The 22,085-nt window shown below is 38.9% G+C and overlaps 1 protein-coding gene across 8 annotated transcripts in view; it reads right to left on the bottom strand.

Moving 5' to 3' along the window:
• The window catches only part of ARHGAP24 (Rho GTPase activating protein 24), a 531,966-nt gene that overhangs the window by 65,836 nt on the left and 444,045 nt on the right, over positions 1–22,085 (bottom strand). For 6 of the 8 annotated variants that reach the window (XM_047717878.1, XM_047717881.1, XM_047717884.1 and 3 more), the window contains one exon: positions 15,089–15,211. In XM_047717878.1, the coding sequence (XP_047573834.1) occupies positions 15,089–15,211 (123 nt within the window). Of the gene's footprint in view, positions 1–4,904; positions 5,420–7,325; positions 8,355–15,088; positions 15,212–22,085 lie in introns of those variants that run through there. The other 2 variants (XM_047717880.1, XM_047717885.1) reach the window with 2 other exon arrangements.

Below are 22,085 nucleotides of genomic sequence, written 5' to 3'. Positions count from 1 at the left end.
CAGAAGCAAGGACAAAAATGAACTATTGGGATTTCATCAAGATCAAAAGCTTTTGCACAGCAAAGGAAACAGTTAACAAAACCAAAAGACAACTCACAGAATGGGAGAAAATATTTGCAAATGGCATATTGGATAAAGGGCTAGTATCCAAAATCTATAAAGAGCTTAGCAAACTCAACACCCAAAGAACAAATAATCCAATCAAGAAATGGGCAGAGGACATGAACAGACATTTCTGCAAAGAAGACATCCAGATGGCCAACAGACACATGAAAAAGTGCTCCATATCACTCGGCATCAGGGAAATACAAATCAAAACCACAATGAGATACCACCTCACACCAGTCAGAATGGCTAAAATTAACAAGTCAAGAAATGACAGATGCTGGTGAGGATGCGGAGAAAGGGGAACCCTCCTACACTGTTGCAGTGGGAATGCAAGCTGGTGCAACCCCTCTGGAAAACAGTGTGGAGGTTCCTCAAAAAACTGAAAATAGAGCTACCCTATGACCCACCGATTGCACTATTGGGTATATATCCTAAAGATACAAACGTGGTGCTCCAAAGGGGCACGTCCACCTGAATGTTTATAGCAGCAATGTCCACAATAGCCAAACTATGGAAAGAACCTAGATGTCCATCAACAGATGAATGGATAAAGACATTGTCTTTATCCATTTATATATATATATATATATACACATACATACATACAATGGAATACTATGCAGCCATCAAAAGAAATGAAATCTTGCCATTTGCAACAACGTGGATGGAACTAGAGGGTATTATGCTTAGCGAAATAAGTCAATCGGAGAACAACAACTATCATATGATCTCCCTGATATGAGGAATTGGAGATGCAATGTTGGGAGGGGTTGGGGGGTAGGAAAAGAAAAAATGAAAGAAGATGGGATTGGGAGGGAGACAAACCATAAAACACTCAATCTCAAAAAACAGACTGAGGGTTGCTGGGGGAGGGGGGACGGGAGAGGGTGGTGGGGATATGGACATTGGGGAGGGTATGTGCTATGATGAGTCCTGTGAAATGTGTAAACCTGGCGATTCACAGACCTGTACCCCTGGGGATAAAAATATGTTATATGTTTATTAAAAATAAATAAATAAATAAATTAATTAAAATAAATAAATAATGTTGGATCACAGCTGTAGACCATGTGTCTAACCATTAAATGTCAGAGAGGGGTAGGAAAATTTCCCAAGTTGCCACAGACACAAGGACTGAACTGGCCAGGTGCCAAATTGGAAGGTTTCCATGGCTCAGACCCCATTCTACCACAGTTCTATGGTCTGAGGGTCCTTGTCCCCTCCAAATTCCTGGGTTGAACACCTACTGCCTGAGATGATGGTATTAGGGTGGGGCCTTTGGGAGGCAGATACCTCATGAGGGTGGAGCCCTCCTGAATGGGATGAGTGCCTTGGAAAAGGGCTCCAGAGACCTCTCTAAGGTCTTCCCATTCTGTTACTTGAGAATACAGGAAATTGATAGTCTGCAACCCAGAAAAGAGCTTTCACCAGAACCTAGCCATACTGGCCTGATCTTAGACTTCCAGCCCCCAGAACTGTAAGAAATAAATTTCTGTTGTGTATAAGCTACATAGTGGATGGCATTTCGTTCCAGCAGCCCGAATGCACCAAGACAGATGGACAAACTCCCTTGCTTATGTCCCTGGAACTTACTGCCAGAGTGGGTAAGGATTGCGTGCTCCATAAACATTTGTGGGATTAATGTGTGCATTAAAACAAAATACTTCTCACTTCCTCAGTTGTGGAAATAAGTGAATAACTCCAATGTAAAATGACACTCATCAATAATTTTCAGGCTGTGACATTGATTTCTACAAAAACTTGAAAGCAAAAAAGTCTGTGGTATGCTTGATGAAAAGCCAGAAATTAAACAACTTTTCCTCTATTACTCAAATTCTCTGCTGTCATGATTTCTCAGAGTTCCTGTCCTTTTCCTCCTATAGATCACATACTAAGCTATATAGAGAACTTGCTTTTACTTATCCTTCTGCTTACTGCAATTCTGCTAGCAGAATCAATCTTGATATCACCAGGATTATAATAATTTTTAATTAAAAATGAACATTCACCTATGATAATAGACAAATCAAAATAAAAGACATCCAATTTAGTATAGAACTAAGAAACAAAGAGCCAAAGTTTACTTAAGTCTATCACCAATACTTTCTAAGCAACCAAAAAATCTTACATGGATAGAAATCTTTTAATCCCAGGAGCTCCAAATCTATAAAAGCCAGTGAATGTTTGGAAGAGTCTTGATTCTTTTTGTAGACAGAGTGGAGAAGGAGGGAGAAAAAGAAAGGCTTGGCAGAACTAAGAGGTGTAATAATGCCAGCACAGCGGCCTAGATCTTAGACCAGCAGACATCATTTATGTCTAGATACCAAGCCATGCAATTTGCATGTATTTTCTTATTTGAGACTCCAAGTATTCTGCAAGAAGGTCTCCCTTCTACAAAGATGCTAGGTGGTCTGGAGTCACCCATTTAGAAAGTGGCTTATCTGGGATACAAACACACGTCTATACAACCCTTAAAGTCTTCCTTTTCCACTATGTTATGTTAGTTCAATTCAGACATATTTTTCTTTTCACAGGTATGCTGAGCACTCTTAGGATAATACAGGAGAAAATGTCTAAATCTGATTTCTATCTAAATGATTAAATCTGATTTTACACAGTTTAGAGGAATCACTGCCTTTCCAGATAAGCCCACGGTCGGTCTTCTGTTCATGGGCTCCTCAGTCTTCCTATACACTTTGTTGTACTGCTTACCACAGAGTAATTGCTTATGTCTGTTTATCCTCAAGGAGTGTGTGAACTCACAGATTCAAGGCAACCTGTTTCGTTTGCCTACTCATCTCCAGAGGCACTTGGTAGGTGCTCCATAAAATTCTGATATTATGAATTAATGAGCTACTCATTTACAGCACCATTTAAAATTATATTAATTTGAGGGGCGCCTGGGTGGCTCAATGGGTTAAAGCCTCTGCCTTCGCCTCAGGTCATGATCCCAGTGTCCTGGGATCGAGCCCCACATGGGGCTCTCTGCTCATCGGGAGCCTGCTCACCGCCACGCCCTCCCGCCTGCCTCTTTGCCTCCTTGTGATCTCTATCTGTCAAATAAATAAATAAACAAATAAACTCTTCAAAAAATTAAATTAATTTGAATAGTAACATTCTACTGGACAAATCCATTTCAAATATGAATTGCAACATACACAAATGACAAATATGATTACACCATTCACAACATACAATAAACTTTAAAGAAAATGTTAGTTTTATTCAACCATATCACAACCATGACAAAGATAACCTATTTTAACTCATTACCGCCTATGGATCAGTAGGAAAAGATACATAATAATACTGTATTTCATCAGTTTGCAATAAACCTTGAATCCTTGAGTGAATAGACCTATTGCCATTCTTCACTCAGGGAAGAAATAAATATCTATCTATCTATCTATCTATCTTTTACTACAAATGTATATAAAGCACTTTAAAATGGCTATGAAGATAAGATGGCTGGGTAGCAACATAAAAGAAATATAAGGACTACACACACAGAAGGCTTGGGTGAAGAGAAGGCTTGCTGAAAAATGAGAGTCACCAATGCCTAGAAGGAAGCATAAAGTATGAACAGAGCAGAAAGGGTGTCATAGCATAGTGAAAAAAAGCAAACAGGTTGCATAGGACATGTGTTTAGAGTGGGACAGTCTGGAGACCTGGGAGTTTATTCTCCAGGGAATAGATGGACTTGGTTAGAAAGACTTGCTAATTACATGAAACTATTGGGACTTCCTCTCTGGAGCAGTAGGGACTCCATAAAAATATTCAAGCTGTGGGACGCTTGAGAAAACTCTTTCAGGAACACCAATTGGTCGATGCTTTACAAATGGCTTGTGTGTCACGGGAATTTATGAAGAACATTAGGGTGAAAACAAGTGAGGATGGATGCTGTCTTGAAGAGCCTCTTCCTAGGTTAAAATAAGTGGTGTGCAGAACTCCTGGTGGCTCAGTTGGTTAAACGTCTGCCTTTGGCTCAGGTCATGATCCCAGGGTTCTAGGATCGAGCCCCGCATCCGGCTCCCCGCTCAGCAGGAAGCCTGCTTCTCTCTCTCTCCTGCTCCCTTCTGCTTGTCCTCCCTCTCTCTCTGTGACAAATAAATAAAATCCTCAAAAAAAAGTAAGTTGTGTGCATGAAGAAATAAAGGCACTGAGAACTAAGATGAAAGAAATTGAAATAGAGTCTATAAAGGAAGAAGCAAAAGTGCGTGGCTACTATCTGGTTTAGAATGTGGAGAAAAGCTCTAGAGAATTAATGATGGCTTATCTCTAAGAGGAGAGCACCTCAGGAAAACAAACAAAAAAACCTAACAAAACAAAAACCCCAAAACGATATACAGTTACAGTTGAAAATTTTACCTCAGTGTGTCCTGTGAGCATAACAACCTTAAATCAGTGAGCGAGCCTACTGTGACTAGAAATAAACACTAACATTCAGCAACCAAGGTAGTATGAGCCTGCAGGTAATCAAAAGTTTGGTTATGCTTCCCATATTAGATATTAGTCTTAGAGAGGTAAAAAGAACTACATATATAGTTTCAAAATCAACAAGGTCAAAGTACACTGACTGGACTCATTCTCTCTCCAGAACACAAGTCTAAGCCCTGCCATCCCCAGCTTCCTGCCTAAGAAAGGTTTCTCAGTCCCTAGATTTTTCAAATCACTGGGAAACCATTTTCAGTGATCTCTATGAGTATCCAAACGAAGAAATGGAGAGATGAAAAGGACAGTAAAGGACCAAAGGATCTGGAAGAAAAAACAACCCTGAGAAGTCAGTTAGGGCCTGCCCAGCCTGCAGGTTCCACGACCACCAGGCCTCAGGAGACTTTAACTCAACTCCACACTTCATTCTGAGGGCATTTCTAAAGCTGCAATTCTCCTCCTCCGTGGGTCTACCCTCGGCAACAGTAAAAAAGATGTTTTAAATGTGGGTCAGGAAAAGAGGACGCGTCAACGCTCTTTTTCACGGTGCTTTTCCGTGAATCATGCGCTCTCCCTTTTGCTTTCATTGCAATGACTTAAGCTGATGCTCTCCAACAGGCTTGATTGAGAAACGCAGGAACTAACGCAGGAACTAACGCAGAAACGGGTGCACTTCTTGAATTACTTGACTACCCAGGACATTAAACAAAGCACAAAAGAACACTCTCTTCTTAAGATAGCATGGTTTGGGGACCCGAGATTGAAAGAAAAGTCCATTCTTTTCAGTGCAGGACCTTAAATAAAGATGTAAACAGCCCAGTGAGTCAGGCCCTTTCCCACTGGAGTGATTAGCCCCTCGCATAGGGAAGCCGATTCTCTCCCAGAGCCTCGCTGCACAACTGTGGTCCCAGCTGCTCGGGAATGAGAGAGCGAGTGAGCGAGCCTACTGTGCCGCCCAGTCTGACGAAAGGGGAAGGAGACTTAAAACAGCTCCAAGCTTCCTGCTTCTCCTCTCCCTTATGGTTCTGACAGAAACCAGAATACAGTTTTGTAAATTAGAAATCTGTTAATCCTTGACCCACATGCTGAACATTCCTCAGATTGCTAAGACTGCATAGGACAGGACAATAGTTTAAAAATAACCCACAGGAGATGATAGGTGGAAGCTGTTCCCCAGTCCTGTGGGAGACATTTGCCACAGGGATTCTCTCCGAGGGCACTGCCTTCCCTCTTTGGTATTTAAGGAGAAAGGGAAGAGGGCACAATGCATAGCAGTGGTAGGCAGGATTCTTGTGGCTATGCTATGCTCCACTAACGGAGAGAGGGTGGAAAAGGTCAAAAACACCTTGCTCTGTGCTTCCAAGATACATTAAATGTCCCCAGAACATCTCATGTTACAAATGAGCAGCAACAGCCTGGAAAAGTAGACGTTCTCTGCACATTTGGATAAACTCACTTTAGTTGGAGAAGGCTGGAAGGGCCGGAAGAAACAAGTCCTCTAAGCAAGGACTCCCTCGCTTCTGTTTTTTTCTTTTTTTTTTTTTCTTCCCAATTTCTATTGTTACTAATTTCTCTGTCAATGATGCAATCTTAACAGTAAGCACAAAATTTCCAGAAATCTATAAAAGCTGAGGCATGTATCTCTCACTTAATTACCTTTATGGATGAGAGAGGAATAGAAATTAACACCCGGAAAAAAAAAAAAAGAAATTAACACCCGAATTCCTTGCTAATAGTATAGGGTAATGATCATAGGCAGATCATAACTGCTCAAAGGTAAAGACTCAGAAGGAACAAGGTTTAGTTTTAAGAAGTTCCTACTATATGTTGCTTTATATATGTGTTTTTTTAATTTTCTTCTCTTTTTTGTTGGTAACTAGAAAGGGTTAATTAATAGGTGGCAGAGCAAAGAAAAAAGGGAGAAAGAGCCTTAGATGCTAGTCATATCTGCTCTTGATTAATTAACTTACTATGCATGACATTAAAATTATAACTACCTAGTTCCAAATTAAATAATCAATGCCATTTAATTATCCTCATTTTAAAGCAAAAAGACATTTAAAAATACTTTGGTAATGTTTTCTAAAAGCATTTTATTTTACCGATGCTGTACCCTTTACCTCCCCCCACAGAAATCAATTCTCAAATGCACAGCTTCTTTTATTGATTATAAATTGTGAGATTTTCCTACTCCTAGCTCCTCAAAGTTTCTATCTTTGGCTTCTGCCAATGCCATCTTTTGATATATTTGGAAAGTCAAGGTGACTCCTATTTCTAATCAGTGTTAGTCAATATGGTCCCAAGGGCTCCTGAAAAAGGTCACTAGAGATAACCTAATTATTCAAATTTTCTCAGCAGGGGAGGGAAGGCAACCACAGGCACCAGAACAACACCAACGTGATGGGATCAGAGAACAAGGTTTTGAGAGGGACTGATTTCAAGAAGTGACAACATGGCTGCTTGATTTGGGTCTGGCAGCCACCCAAGGTCGCCTTGGCCCCACCTCTCAGAAGGGTCAGGCCAGCTCACTTGGCTTTCCATCAGTCAGGGAGATCCCCGTAGGAGTACCCTTCTGTAAGCCCCACCTCCCCGGCCCATTCAGTCATAAACATATCAATATGAACCTTGAAAAATAAATACAGGCAAGCAGAGACATCAATCACTCTCGTACAGTTCTAATCCCTTGGTTTTTCAAACTCCCATTTTATCTGAATATCAACTGACCTTAAAGCATTGGCGAATATATGTATATTTTTTAAATGGACATCAACAGATCATCTACCTACCTTTCCGAAAACTAAAACACCGTTTGATTCTTCTGTATGTAGTTTTAGGAATGAAAGGAGTTGATGCTAAGGCACCTGAGGGGCGTCCCCCAATAGTTCGGTCTTCAGGCATCATACAGGCCCGAAGTTTGGAACCAGTCTCAGGCTTCTTTTAAAACCTGCCTCTGCGCGATACCCCACAGCCACTCCTTCTCATGTTTATTTGTTAGGGTGGAAGTGCCGATTCCTATAACTTGAAGGTTTTTATCATCCAGGTCCTGGATCAGGGATAAGTTACCACCTCCCCTTTACTTCTTGTTTGGTCAAAAAAAATTTCCTTTTCTCTTGCCTAATCCAAAGAGGTTTAAGGTTTTGGTGTTTTGTTCGGTTTTTAAGTTTCTGCAGTCACTCCAAAATGTCTCAGCAAAAAGAGCCTCAGCAAGCAAGCTGCACCCCCCATTCAAACAGCAGGAGTTGTTTTTTTATTAAGAACTGTCTTCTCAGCTGGAACTGGGGGTACTGAGATTCCTCTGGAAAGGTCAGCGAACAGTCCTATGCAAGGGGAAAAAGGAACAAAGACAAAAAGGCCCCTGAGGAATACTTCAGGACCGTCCTTGCTGGCTCCTTTCATCTGAGCAAAAGGGGAGGCAAATAATGGCACCTTCTCCAGAAAGCTTTTCAGTGCATGATAAGTTCTTTTCAAAGGACTCCCCGGTTCCTTTTATAGCACCCCTCTGCCTTTGATGCTCTCTGCGGGCTTCTCCCTTTTCCCTTCTGTCTTCAAACTCCCGGGCTCCCGAGGGAATCTCCACGTCAGAACAGCCGAGTGCCCATTCCAAGGAGCCTCCTCGGATCCGGATCCCTGGAGAAGGCAGCTCTGTGGGGAGCTTCTCCTCCCCCCTCCTCCGGCTCTGGCTCCCCTTTTCTCAATGAGGGCTGGGCGGGAACTGGCACAGCGGCAGCTGCCTCCTCACCGCGCACCGTGGCTGTGGCTGTGGCTGCGGATGCCTTCAGTGCCCGCCGGTCACATGCAGCAGGTGCAATCACAACAGTAGGAGGGGAGGAGGGAGAATGCCACACGGCCACACGGCATGTGAACCCCTCTCTTCTTCCTCTGACTTTGTGTTGACTTTCCTGCCCTTGTCTGTGCAGCTCCTTTAGAGCTCCCTGCCGCAGCCGCTCCAGAAAGCAAAGGGCACCAAACCAACAACAAGGGGGTAAGCTTTTACCCCCCTTCTTCCTGTATTTATTCTCTTCCTATAAAAGACTTTTTTAGGGATTTTGCGATTCCATCTATTCGTGAGTGCTGATTTCAATATGCATATTGCTAAAACACATGTATGCAGACTTGTACATACGTGTGTGTCTGTGAAATAGAAAAATATTCTCCATCTGGTAACAACGAACATGCAGGTACAACCACCATAAAAACAAACTCAACTCATGGGTGTGTGTTTATGCATATTTATACATACGTGTATTTCTCCAGTTATGGTCTGAAAACCAGTCCGGTTTTCAACTTTCTCTTCTCCTTTTGCAGGCACCCTCTCCACCCCAGCCCCCATGTCCACCAGCAATCTCAATCCCACTCACTAAACAATTGACTCACTGAGTTAATCATTCATCTACCCGGCTGTTCCATAAGCAGATTCAGATAGCTAGTGCTTTAACCCCAACTGACCCCCAAGGTCTCTACGTTCCTTCCAAGCCATTTGACAGGCACATTACAAAACTGGGAGGACTGCTACAAAGGCACTCCCTTTAGAAACATCATTTCTCTGCCCAGCATGCCCATATAGGTAATTGTTTGTCATGAAAAGAATCATCAGTAGTGACTTCTGCCGTATAGTTCAAACTTAGTTTGTTTGTTTTTTGTTTGTTTGTTTTTAAAGATTTTATTTATTGGACAGAGGGAGAGAGCACAAGTAAGCAGAGAGGCAGGCAGAGATCAGGGGTGGGGGGAAGCAGGCTCCCCACTGAGCAGAGAGCCTGATGTAAGGTTTGATCCCAGGACCCTAAGATCATGACCCAAGCTGAAGGCAGAGGCTTAACCCACTGAGCCACCCAGGTGCCCCTAAACTTATTTTTGCCTTCAGCGTCACAGCATGCTACTAGGAAAATAAGGAACCACAAAGCATAACTCAGGACAAATAACACGGCAAGGCTGGACTGGGAGACCCCTCAGCCAACTGAAAACCTCACTGACCTAAGCATTGGCATGGAGGGAACGCATGTTCTCCCAGGACTTTGGAGGTAGAATGAATCTCAGTTAAAAAGGTTATGTCTGATTTTCTTATTTCACAAACAAGCAAACTGAAAGTCTGGGGGCTAATACCCCTTATCTGGGGGCTAATACCCAATGATATATACATTGGGTATATATCACATAGTGGTCTGTGTCAAAGGCAAGACCGCGTTACCACTTAATTAACCCCTGCTTGACCACATGCCCATTATTCATCATGAGGATAATTCACATTCAGTATTTTTATTGTATTGCTGTCTCTGACTCAACTCTTTTATAAGGAAACATAAAGACTGGGAGAACCTGATTTTGTTAGTAGTCAGAGTTAGGCAAAACACTCAGATCTAATTAATTCTCAGTGGATTCACACTCTTTCCAGACAATGGGCTTGGCACTTCCATACACATTGCCTCAAAAACAATCAAAAAGAATTGCAAAAACCAACCAAACAAACAAACAAACAACACCCAAAACCCCCCCAAAAGACAAAACAAAAAAACAGGTAGGGGTGCCTGGGTGGCTCAGTTGGTTAAGTGTCCAACTCCTGATTTCAGCTCAGGATATGATCTCAGGGTCCTGGGATTGAGACCCACATAGGACTCCATAGTCAGCGGGGAATCCTAGGGGAGATTCTCTCTTTTCCTCTCCCTATTCCCTTTCTATGTTTGTGCTCTCTCTCAATAAATAAATCAATCAAAAAAATAAATAAATAAAATCTTTTTTTAAAAAATTGTAAAAACACCCCTAAAATAACAAAGCTAAACAAAATCCCTAAGCTTTTCCAAAATTAAATAAATGCTTTGATAACCTAAATTTTGGATTTGACTTTTAAGCAGAAACCATGAGCCTCTCAGCATTATTAATGGTAAAGCAACTGTTTATAGTGGTTTTAAGCAGATAACACAAAGCTGAAATTTCTAGATTCAATACTGGATATTGTTATCAGGCTAGGTTGTTAAGTGAATGTCTATTTCCATTTCCATTGGTTCCATTTCCTTATCTGATTATCTGTTGTAAGTTTGCTTTATTGACTAAAAAGAAAAGGCCTATAATTCCAGAGCCCTACATTCCAGACTTTCACATAACAGTTTTTCCATTTTTGAGAGACTGAAAACCTTGGCAAGCTCCTATTTTTCATCAAATGTCATATTATTGTAATGACAAAGGGGGAGTATTTTACATGTATATGCAACCTAAACAAGAATGAGGTTAGGTGTCTTATGAAAAACTTTAACTTTTTGAAAATGTGAAAGGGCAGTACAGGTAATGAAATGCCCTTGCTGTAATAAACACATTTAAAATGTATCCAAAGGAGGCATACAGAAATTATGTATCAGAGTGATATGTCACCTTCCAAATGCCTTTGCAGATACCATTTAATCTATGACCACAACAATATTTAAGCATTGGGAGGGAGAATGGAATCTAAGCGATCTTTATTTAGGATTAACAGAGTCTTGGGTTCCGTAACTAAGATAGGGAGGAGAAAATGTATTTTCTTATGAGAGGCAATTATGGCAATTGAGGAATTTTTTAACAGCTTTTTTGAGATATAATTCACATATCATAGGATTCACCCATTTCAAGTGTACAAGTTGATTTTTAGCATATCACAGATATATACAACCATCATAATGTCAATTTTAGAATGTCTTCATCATCTCAAAGAGAAATTCTGTATCTTAGGCTATCACCCACCCTCTCCAACATTCCCATCCCAACACTACGTGGCCACTACTCTACTTCCTGTTTCTATAGATTTCCCTGGTCTGTACTTTCATATGAACAGAATCATATGCTTTGTAGCCTTTTGTGACTGGCTTCTTCCACTTAGCATGTTTTCAAGGTTTATTCACATCGTAGTGTGTATCCATACCACATTCCTTTTTTTTTTATGGCTGCATAATAATCCCTGGTGTGGATATACCACATTCTATGGACTCATTTGTCCCTTGATGGACATTTGGGCATTTCCACTTTGGGCTATTAGCATATTAGTATGCTGCTATAAATATTCATGTACAAGTTTCTGTGTGAACATGCATTTTCATTTCTCTTGGGTATATATCTACCTATGAGTGCAAATGCTGGTCTATAATAACTCTGTGTTTAATTGATTGAGGAACTGCCAGACTCTTTTCCAAAGCAACTGCACCATTTTGCATTCCCATTAGCAATGAGAAGCACTTTGATTTTTCCACATTCTCATCAATACTTGTTATTATTGAACTTTCTGACTCAAGCCACTCTAGTTGGCATAAAGTGGTATTTCACTGTGACTTTGATTTGCATTTTCCAGACTACTAATAGCACTGACTGAGCATTTTTTCCACGTGCTTTTTGGCCATTTGCATGTTTTAGAGAAATGTTTATTCAGATTCTTTGCTCATTTTTTAAATGAGACAAAAATGAGTCAAATTTTTAATTTCTCTTATTATTGAGTTGTAAGAGTTCCCTATAAGTTCTGGATACAAGTTCATTATTAGATATATGATCTGGAAATACCTCTTCCCAACCTGGTGGTTGTGTTTTCACTTTCTTGACAGTATCAATTGCAGTATTTTTGAAGGACTTGAAAAGTCATATTTATTTTAATTAGCATAATTTTCAAAGTTTTGTGTGCATATACTGGAGGATATACTACTAGTAAGGCATGGGCTTGTAATTGTGGGTTTTTCATTCCCATAGTAGAGGTGATAGATCACACTATTGTGAAAGAAAGCAATAAGAGTTCACAAACCAGAATCCATGGGTTTTCTTCCTAGTTCTGTTACTCACAGTGTAACTGACATTTGGCAAGTTAGTCACTCTCTCTGGGTCTTGATGACCTAATACACAAAACGTGGGATTGAACTAAAACAGTCGCTTTAAAATATACTTTATCAGCAGAAAACATTTTTAATGAAATATTAAGTGTACCCCTAATATATAAGAGAAATAAAAGGGTTTTTGGTTATATACATTTCTTTGAAACTCAAATCTATAATATTGATTTAAAATGTAATCACTGAGCAGAGAGTGGGTGTATTAATACAAACATTTGAAACCCTAGATTATGGGTGACAGTTGCAATCCTCTATGAATGTCAACATTCAGTTTGGTTCTCTGCTCTGTATTTACTTAAAAAAAATTCTAATGTTCAGTTGACTCACAAAGGATTTATTATAAATTGAATGAGTACTTTAAAAGCTTGCCTTGCATTCTCATAGCACTTGTCAATTAAACAAAAAGGGCAGAAAAGTTTTTATCGGAGCATTGTTTCTATGGTAAGTGTTCTATGCTAAAATATATCTCTTCAGAAGTAAATTTGAGTCAAGCATTTACAAATTCCCTGAAGCTCATTTCATAGGATAAAGTATAGTAGTCCCCCATTATCCACAGAAAATATGTTCCAAGACCCCCAGTAGATGTCTGAAACTGGTGATAGTACTGAACTTATATATCCTATGTTTTTTACTAGATATATAAAGTTGATACAGATGATAAAGTTTGATCTATAAATTGAGCACAGTGAGAAATTAACAATCCTTACTACTAATAAAATAGAATAATTATAATAATGCATTGCAATAGAAGTTACGTGAATGTGGTCACTCCCTCTTAACATATCTTGTAGTGTACTCACCCTTCTTCTAGTGATGATGTGAGTACATGAAATGCCTACGTGATGAGATGAAGTGAGGTGAATGACAGAGGCATTGTGGCATAGCATTAGGTTACTATGGACCTTCTGAGGATAGATCAGAAGGAGCATCATCTGCTTCTGGACTGTGGTTGATGATGAGTAACTGAAAACTTTGGAAAGAGAAACCACAGATGAAGGGGGACGACTGTACATAGAACCTATCAAGTACCAGAGCTCCTTGCCAACTTCGTAAATTTGAAGATTTATCTATAGTTTTTGTCTAGTCCCACTGGGATAACATCTGGGACTCCTGAGCTGGTAGGTCCTCTGTGGTGACTGATATAATATAGCTAATTGGATCACATTCATTTTTCTTGAGAAAAGGACAGATGGAAGAGGAAGAAAGGGAGAAAATGGCACACCTCATGGAAATAATCCCAAACAGAAATCCCTCCTCTGGCAGATATTAAGGATCCTTCTAACTCAGAAACCCTAGAAATTGGATAATAGGGGGAAAGAGAGTCTTTAGAAATGACAGGAACTTTGAAAAGACACGTTGTCAGGCATCCCACAGATCCTTGGTTCTGGAGCCTATCAGCAAACCTCCAAGGCAGGAATCTGTCTTAAGAACAATTGTGAGCAATCCTTTGCTAATGTTGGCGGGGAAGGGCTTTTTAAGGCCACAGGCCTTTTTAAATGTTTTACATAGTCACTTACTACCCATTTTAGCATATGAATAGGGTGACCATATAAGTTGTCACGAAATCATGGCACCATGAAAGTGAAAAGCAGCACTATCAATGATTATCCTGGGGCAAGAGTTGTAAACCAGACTGTTACCAGGCAAACTGGGATAACTGTCATCCTGGTGAGGAACAACCCCCTTCTCCAACAGAAGGCACTGCTAGAAAACAATTTGCAGACTTGTATCATTCACCTGGTAGAACCCAACTTTCCAACTTTTTATAGTATACCTTTGAAGTTATGCTAAAATATGAAGTGGTGAGTCAGCCTAAGTATCTAAGATGTTAAGGGGGAAAAAAATTCACCTCTAAATTGAGGGTGCTGAGAATACACAAAAAATATAAAAATAAATACTGGAATTATAATTAGTTTGCTAAATATGAATTTGATTTAATATAATTTATTTTAACGACATGAACAAAAAATTATTAGGTTTTACATTTTGGGAACTGCATGTTGGTTAAAGACAAATTTTTTTGAGTTCTTACCATTTTTGGCTCCACTTACTGAATTTTTGATTTATGTAATTTGTCTGTTTATGTCATATCTATTTATTTTATAATCCTTAATAGACAAAGATCATGTCTTTTACCCTTTCTTCCTCCTTTCATTTCTATTTATAGTACCATTTAGTTTATTCTTTGCATGGTGCATTCTCAAAACTGTATTCAGTAAGATTTTGAAAATTTATCAAATCCACAAATACTTACTTGATGGCAAAGCATTTCTTTTTTTTACTCTAATAATCATCAGATTATCATCTAGAACTTTGCCATTCTTCTTCAATATCACTGTTCATCTCAGGACTAAGTTCCCTTCTAAAGATACTAGTCAAAAATTTTTTTGCCCCATATCTGCATAATCTTAACTAGTCTACATTTATAGTACAATTCCTGTAACTATTTATTGTTAGTGAAATGGAAAAATCTAAAACAAAAAAAATTATCATCCCTTCTTATAATTCAAGATATTCATAGAAGTTGGTTATCGATGATATTTCATTTAAATTAAACTTATGAGAGTTACTTAGATATATGTCCAATAACATGGAATAGTTTACTATTTATTTTAATAGTTATCCATTTGAAAATAGGAGCTCATAGGAACATCAACAGGGAGGGCAAGGTTTGGTCTCCCTTTCTGTTCTTCCACAATTCTATACTTACTCACCTCCCCCAAAAGGTCCCCATATAACTCGGCGGATGGACTTAACCCAGTCTTCCATATCATTCTGGGTGCTCGCCATAAGGAGGTAGCTCTCATGGTTTGCTGTCATCCGATCTCGATCGCCTCCTGTAAGATAGTAACGCATAAGTGTGTGCTCAGCTGAAGATTCCGCATCAGCAGCAGGGCCCTTGAAATGTACACTGCGCCTACCCAATCAATTGGAAATATTTACCATGGTTTCAGAGTGAAAAAAATCTGCTTAAAAAGGAAAGGCTCTTATGTTTCCAGGGGAAAACTGGAAAACAAATGCCATTCCCCAAACAAAGCCTGCCTTTTTGTCCTCGCAACAACCCATAGGTCTGCATTGACTTATAATCCAATCTATTCACACTGCACTGCTGAATAAGGACAAATAAAAAAGCACAATGAAAGATGGAGAAATAATCCATAGGGTCCAGATATTCACTGGAAGCAAGTGCTGAACAGTCTGAGTACTGCTTAATACACAGTGAGGGCACCAGGACATCATGGGTGAGCAGGGGAGTTCTAGGAAAGGAAAAAGAACCGCATGTAAAATTTTTGACCCAGGGGCACCTGGGTGGCTCAGTGAGTTCACCCTCTGCCTTCAGCTCAGGTCAGGATCTCAGGGTCCTGGGACCGAGCCCCCCCATCGGGCTCTCTGCTCATCAGGGAACCTGCTTCCTCCCCTCTCTCTCTCTCTCTGCCTGCCTCTCTGCCTGCTTGTGATCTCTGTCAAATAAACAAATAAATAAAATCATCTTATTAAAAAAAAAAAACAACTTTTGACCCAGAGGTCCTCTTCTATTTTTCCATCATGGAAGGAAAGCCTCTTCTCCAAGAACACATCTTCAAGGGGGCAAACAAAAAGAAGAGGCCTGGCCAAATCAACACCTAGATGACCCTCACACCAAAAGCATAAGCTTTAGGAAACCCCAAGGGTGCCTCCATGCAAAATCTTGATGGCTTCTCTTATTTTGCCACCCTCCAAAGAACAACCCATATACTTTTAAACCTTTACAATCTCTATCAACTTTGAAGTGTTAGACCTCAGATGTATGTGATTTAATTTCTTAGAAATGTTTTTTTTTTTTTAAGATTTTATTTTATTTTATTTGACAGACAGATATCACAAGTAGGCAGAGAGGCAGGCAGAGAGAGAGAAAGGAGGAAGCAGGCTCCCTGCCGAGCAGAGAGCCCGATGCGGGGCTCGATTCCAGGACTCTGGGATCATGACCTGAGCCGAAGGCAGAGGCTTTAATCCACTGAGCCACCCAGGCGCCCCCTTAGAAATGTTTTATAGCATATTTACATTTCCCTAGTGACTTAAATTTCTCATTTACAAAATGGGCATAAACATATATGACCTTGAAAAAGGTCTTGAGTCGTGGTTTTCCTTACTTCCTATTTATGGTTAAGGGAGTATTTCTTTCTTTCTTTCTTTCTTTCTTTTTTTTTTTTTTTTTTAGGATTTTATTTATTCATTTAGCAGAGAGAGAGAGAAAAAGAGAAAGGGAGTGGTGGTGGGGGGAGGAGCAGAGGGAGAGGAACAAGCAGACTCCATGCTGAGTGTGGAGCCTGACTCCGGGCTCGATCTCATTACCTTGAGATGGTGACCTGAGCCAAAACCAAGAGTCATACAGTTAACCGACTGAGCCACCCAGCCTTCCCTAAAAGAGAATTTCTGAAGACATGTATCAGCAACTATGCTGCTTTAGTCTCTTCGAAAATAAAGTGCTGTCCACAGAAGGAGTAATTAAGGAAATGGAACAGAAGGAGTAATTAAGGAAATGGAACATTTAACTGAATTCTGATAATTCAGGGTAGTTCAAATAAACTAATAGTTCAAAAAACTAACTTCTGAGGTGCTTAAAATATCTATGAACATTTAAGTGTTCAAAAAGTGAACACCGGGTATTGTACGCTTGCAAGCTTGGGTTGAATTCATTCATATCCTAGTGTCATGTTTGACTGAGACATTTTAATTTATTTCCAAGTGGATCCGAACCCCTTCATGAGGAGCTTACAGGCTCCCATTCACAACAGGTCATCCCACCACTCACTATTCTTTCCCCTCCAACCTAATCTGCGTAGAGCCGTGAAAGCCATATGCATCTGAATCTGTGACTTCTGAATTCTATCCAATTCTGTACAATAACTGAGAAATACAACTCTTCTACCACTGATGTAAACTTACAGAACATGGGAAGGGTCAAAGAAGTGAAATAACTTTAAGCCAATCAGATGAACAAGTAGAATTGGTGTTGTATATTTTAATACAACTGGATTGGAGTAGGAGGAGGGGCTGAGGAACCACATCAAATTGGTGTCTTGGGACGACTGGGTGGCTCAGTCAGTTAAGTGTCTGCCTTGGGCTCAGGTGCTGATCCCAGAGTCCTGGAATCGAGCCTCATGTTGTCCTGCTGTCAGGCTCTCTGCTTAGCGGGGATCCTGCTTCTCCCTCTCCCTCTGCTCCTCCCCTTGCTTGTGTGCTCTGAATCACTCAGTCTCTCAAATAAATAAATGAAATCTTAAAAACAAATGGTTTCTTCATGTTTACAGAAGCCTTTTTTTTTAGATTTTATTTATTTGACAGAGAGAGACACACAGAGAGAGGGAACACAAGCAGGGGAAGTGGGAAGCCTGATGTGGGGTTTGAACCTAGGACCCTGTGATCATGACCTGAGCTGAAGGCAGATGCTTAAAGACTGAGCCACACAGGTGCCCCCAACAGAAGTCTTGAATAAACAAGGCTAGCCTTCTGGTACTACAAAAAACAACTCACTGTTTGGGAAACAATGGCCCTCTTACACCTGTAGGTCCATCCTCAGTCCACTGTCACATTAAGCAATTTATATGTGAAAAAGCATAGGTTCAGGAGTCAGAGAAAACCCAGCTGAAATCTTAATTTCACCTTGTATTAACTGTTTGATTTCCGGGAAATTACATAACTTCTAGAAACTCAATGTTTTAGATTATGCTTTATGTATAAAAAATACTGATATAGTAAACTTTTGTGAGAATTCAATGAAATAAAATGAAAATACTAGCCCTATGTTAGGCTAAAGGAGAAATTCTGCAAATATTAATTCAGCCTCATTTAACTGCTTCCACACAAACAAATGTGAAAAGAACATATTATATTTAATTTGACCTCTGAGATATTATGTCTAGCTAGTGCTTTGGAACAATTAGTCAATAGCATATATAGATCTATATATATACATATATATATACATATGGATTTTTACTACAAAGCTATCTTTCTCTGATACATAACAATGCACATTAAAATTATATGCTGTACATGTACATAAATATGCCACACATTAATATGCATGTAAGGTCATATTACATAAAAGTGGCAGAAAGAACTAAATGACAAAAGGAAGACATGCTTCATTTGGCATGGCCCAGTGCTAACAATTTATTCTGTATTCTTATCCACTTATACCACAATGCTAGGCCAAAACAATTACCATTTCGAAATCAGAATATTTTAATTATTGTCTTTGCCTAAGGGATGCTTAGCAATTCAGACAGCAATATCCTGCTGTGTCACTCCCAGCCCAGGCAGAGACAGCCTGGTAATGAGTGAGTGACAGCCTCTGGAGTGTGTTTCTGCCTGAAAGCAGGGAAGAAAGAGAATGATAAGCACAACTGGCCATTATCCCTTGACTTTTCATTTGATTTTCTATCTCTGCCAGTGGGGCTGTATGTCTGACCCTGACTCTCATTTAGACTGCCATTTACAGATATGAAATCCCATCTGTGAATTTCACCCATGGATATGAATCTTGATTCCTCAGTGTATTAACAAGAGGTGGGGAAAGATGAAAAAAACTTTACCTACCAGTCTCGGTGGAAATAGAGACTCATTTTTACGAATGTGATTAAAACAATTGGAGACATTTATATAAACATGAACTAGACACTCTACTGAAAATATGTGATTTCCAAAGAGAGATGCCTTCTGTTCTAATTCATAGCCCTTCGGGTCTAAGAGCTGGTACTGCACCTTGCAATTGAAGGGGCTCAAAAACAACTTATTAAATCTATGATCTGATAAATAAATTCAATATTGACCTTCAACCATGTGAATCAAGTTTCACTGTCTTTGCTTATCCTTTACAGGGCTTAATGTTCCATTTGACTGTTCATGGATCTAAAATTTTTTCAAAAGGTGAAATTTTAAAAAGCAGTCTTGAGATGTAATTATCACTACAGTAAGAGTGTCACAGTCATCTTCAATCCATATATGCACATATATATATGTATATGTGTATGTAATACAATATATGATATAACAGTCATTTTTTAATTCATTGTTGTTCAATTCTCCATTGTTCAATTCTGCTTGAAAAGAAATACCTGTGCAGCTTCCTTTTTATTTTTATTTTATTTATTTTTAAAAAATTTTTAAAGATTTTTTTTATTTATTTGAGAGAGAGAATGAGAGAGAGAGCACGAGAAGGGACAGGTCAGAGGGAGAAACAGACTCTCCACCGAGTGGGGAGCCTGATGTGGGACTTGATCCTGGGACTCCAGGATCACAACCTGACCCGAAGGCAGTCACCTAACCAACTGAGCCACCAGGTGCCCTATTTCTTAATACTACTTTGGATCCGCGTACATTTTTAAAGGATACAATGTTTCAGAAAATTGTACATATCTTTTAGATATCAGCCTGGGTTGGTAGCAATGCTTTGGTGTTAGTGTTAATACTTCAAGTATTTGTGATTTAAGTTAACTGAGTAGGTTACATCATTCAATTTTGCTTGTTTATATGTAATTGAAAATACATATGCATTTTACTGGGATCTTCTGTATATTTGCATTTGGTATAAATTTTTCTTTCCCAGGAATAATATAGATTCTTTGAAATAAAATAAATAACTGACATAATTAACTTTTGCCAAAATTAAAAGGGAGATTAAGAAAGCTTAATGAATTTAGTAGACTAAGAAAAAGGTTCATCTAAAATTAAAAAGTAGGCTAAAGAAATCTACAATAAAATAAATGCACAGTTAATTTAAAAAAGAGGTGCAATATCAATTAACCATATGAAAAATTTGACTCCTCTAATACTTATAAAATAATAATTTTTTTAAAGATTTTATTTATTTACTTGACAGACAGAGATCACAAGTAGGCAGAGAGGCAGGCAGAGAGAGAGAGAAGAGGAAGCAGGCTCCCCGCTGAGTAGAGAGCCTGATGTGGGGCTTGATCCCAGGACCCTGGGATCATGACCTGAGCCAAAGGCAGAGGCTTTAACCCACTGAGCCACCCAGTGCCCCCTTATAAAATAATAATTTAAGAGATTATATTTTTAATCAATAACTTTGCATAGACTTTTAAAAAATTTTATTAATTAAGTAATCTCTATGTGGGGCTTGAACTTACAACCCTGCGATCAAAAGGAACATACTCTACTGACTAGCAAGCTGGGCACCTCTGCACAGAATTTTTTTTTAATTTTTAAGAGAAATATTGGAAAAGGTATGCCAACATATTCATGCCCATTGTTTATAAGAGTACGGATAATGTTCCTTATGATGCAGCCATAATATAGGATTTCGAAGGATACTTAATATGACTTTGTTATATAAAAGGAAATATAAACATTTTTATATGTGATATTATCTCAATTTTCATATAGGCAGAAAGATAAATAAGATACTAGATTGAAATTCACAATAATTTTAACAATGGTTATCTCTGAATGATAGGATTGGGATTTTCTTTGCCCTCCTTGTGTACCTTTCTGTATTTTCCAGGTGCTCAACCATGTGTTGTTGCCTGTATGATTCCAGATGTTCTAATTTGTATTATTTGGTATGAGAAAAAAAGCATTATTGAAAAGAGCAAATGATTGGAATGATATGGTCATGAAAGCACTAAATCCATAAAAATTCCAGATGAACTGGAAGGTAATTGTCACTAACGTCACTCAGTGATGCTTAAGAGTGTTGACTTTGAGTTCTCATTAATTTACCTATGATTTCGTCTCCCTCTTTCCCCAGATCCTGATCTCCGAGCACATCTCCAAAGGAAGATCTGAGACAGGAGGTTAGTGCTGCTCGGAGTGCAGACTATATCATGTCACTAGGATTTTCTCAGTAAAAAAGAGACTGCTGCTATTATGTGCATTACCTTTCTTAAAAAACATATTTAAAGAAATATTTTTCTGAATTTATTGTGTGGAAATTTCCAAAAACAGCTACCAAGGTAAATTTTTGTTATTTTTTTCCTGGGAGAAAAATACTTGTAAATTGTCATAATTACAAACAATTTCTCCCAAGCAAAGTATTTGTATGTGTATCATTTTGAGTAAATAAGCTTTTAAACATATTATTTCTTTGCATTTAAATTTTAAAACAAGTTGCTGCTCAAGAGAAACTGTAGTCATAGATATTTGGGTTCATTTCCGAGTACAGTCCATGGTACACACCCTGGGGACATTTCAGTGAACACCTCTGATACTGTTAATAATTTCACAAGTTAAATGTTTCCTCATTCCTAATTACAAATCAGGTCAAAACTAGACCTTTTGTACTATTTGTTTTATATGGCTTGCAGAAAAATACTTTATTTCTAGCTGGGGTTTCTAATTTTCACTCATACAAGTGCAAGGTCTTATTTTATTATTTTTTTTAAAGCACTACCTGCCTCAAAACTTAGTTTGTGTCTTTATTGGTAGTTGAATGAACTTTAATGATAAACTGCAAGATATAAAGTAAATTCTGAAGGATATCAGTGGAAAATTACTGAGACAGGAAAACATTTCCTCCCTTTTATGGAGCCTGATATTCGGATAACAACCCAAGTTATGTGAAGCACAAATTATAAATTACAGGCTTCTATGGATACCACCATCTCCTAATATATAGCAACAAAAATAATAAAACAGCATATAGTTTAATGCTGTTTTATTATCAATATCATATGCAATTTTTTCATATTTTTTTGTATATTGCAGAAA

The sequence above is a fragment of the Lutra lutra genome, chromosome 2 (genome assembly GCF_902655055.1).
Source record: "Lutra lutra chromosome 2, mLutLut1.2, whole genome shotgun sequence".
Lineage (NCBI taxonomy): Eukaryota > Metazoa > Chordata > Mammalia > Carnivora > Mustelidae > Lutra > Lutra lutra.
The sequence above is the reverse complement of the archived record's forward strand: the minus strand, read 5'-3'. Positions and strand labels throughout refer to the sequence as shown.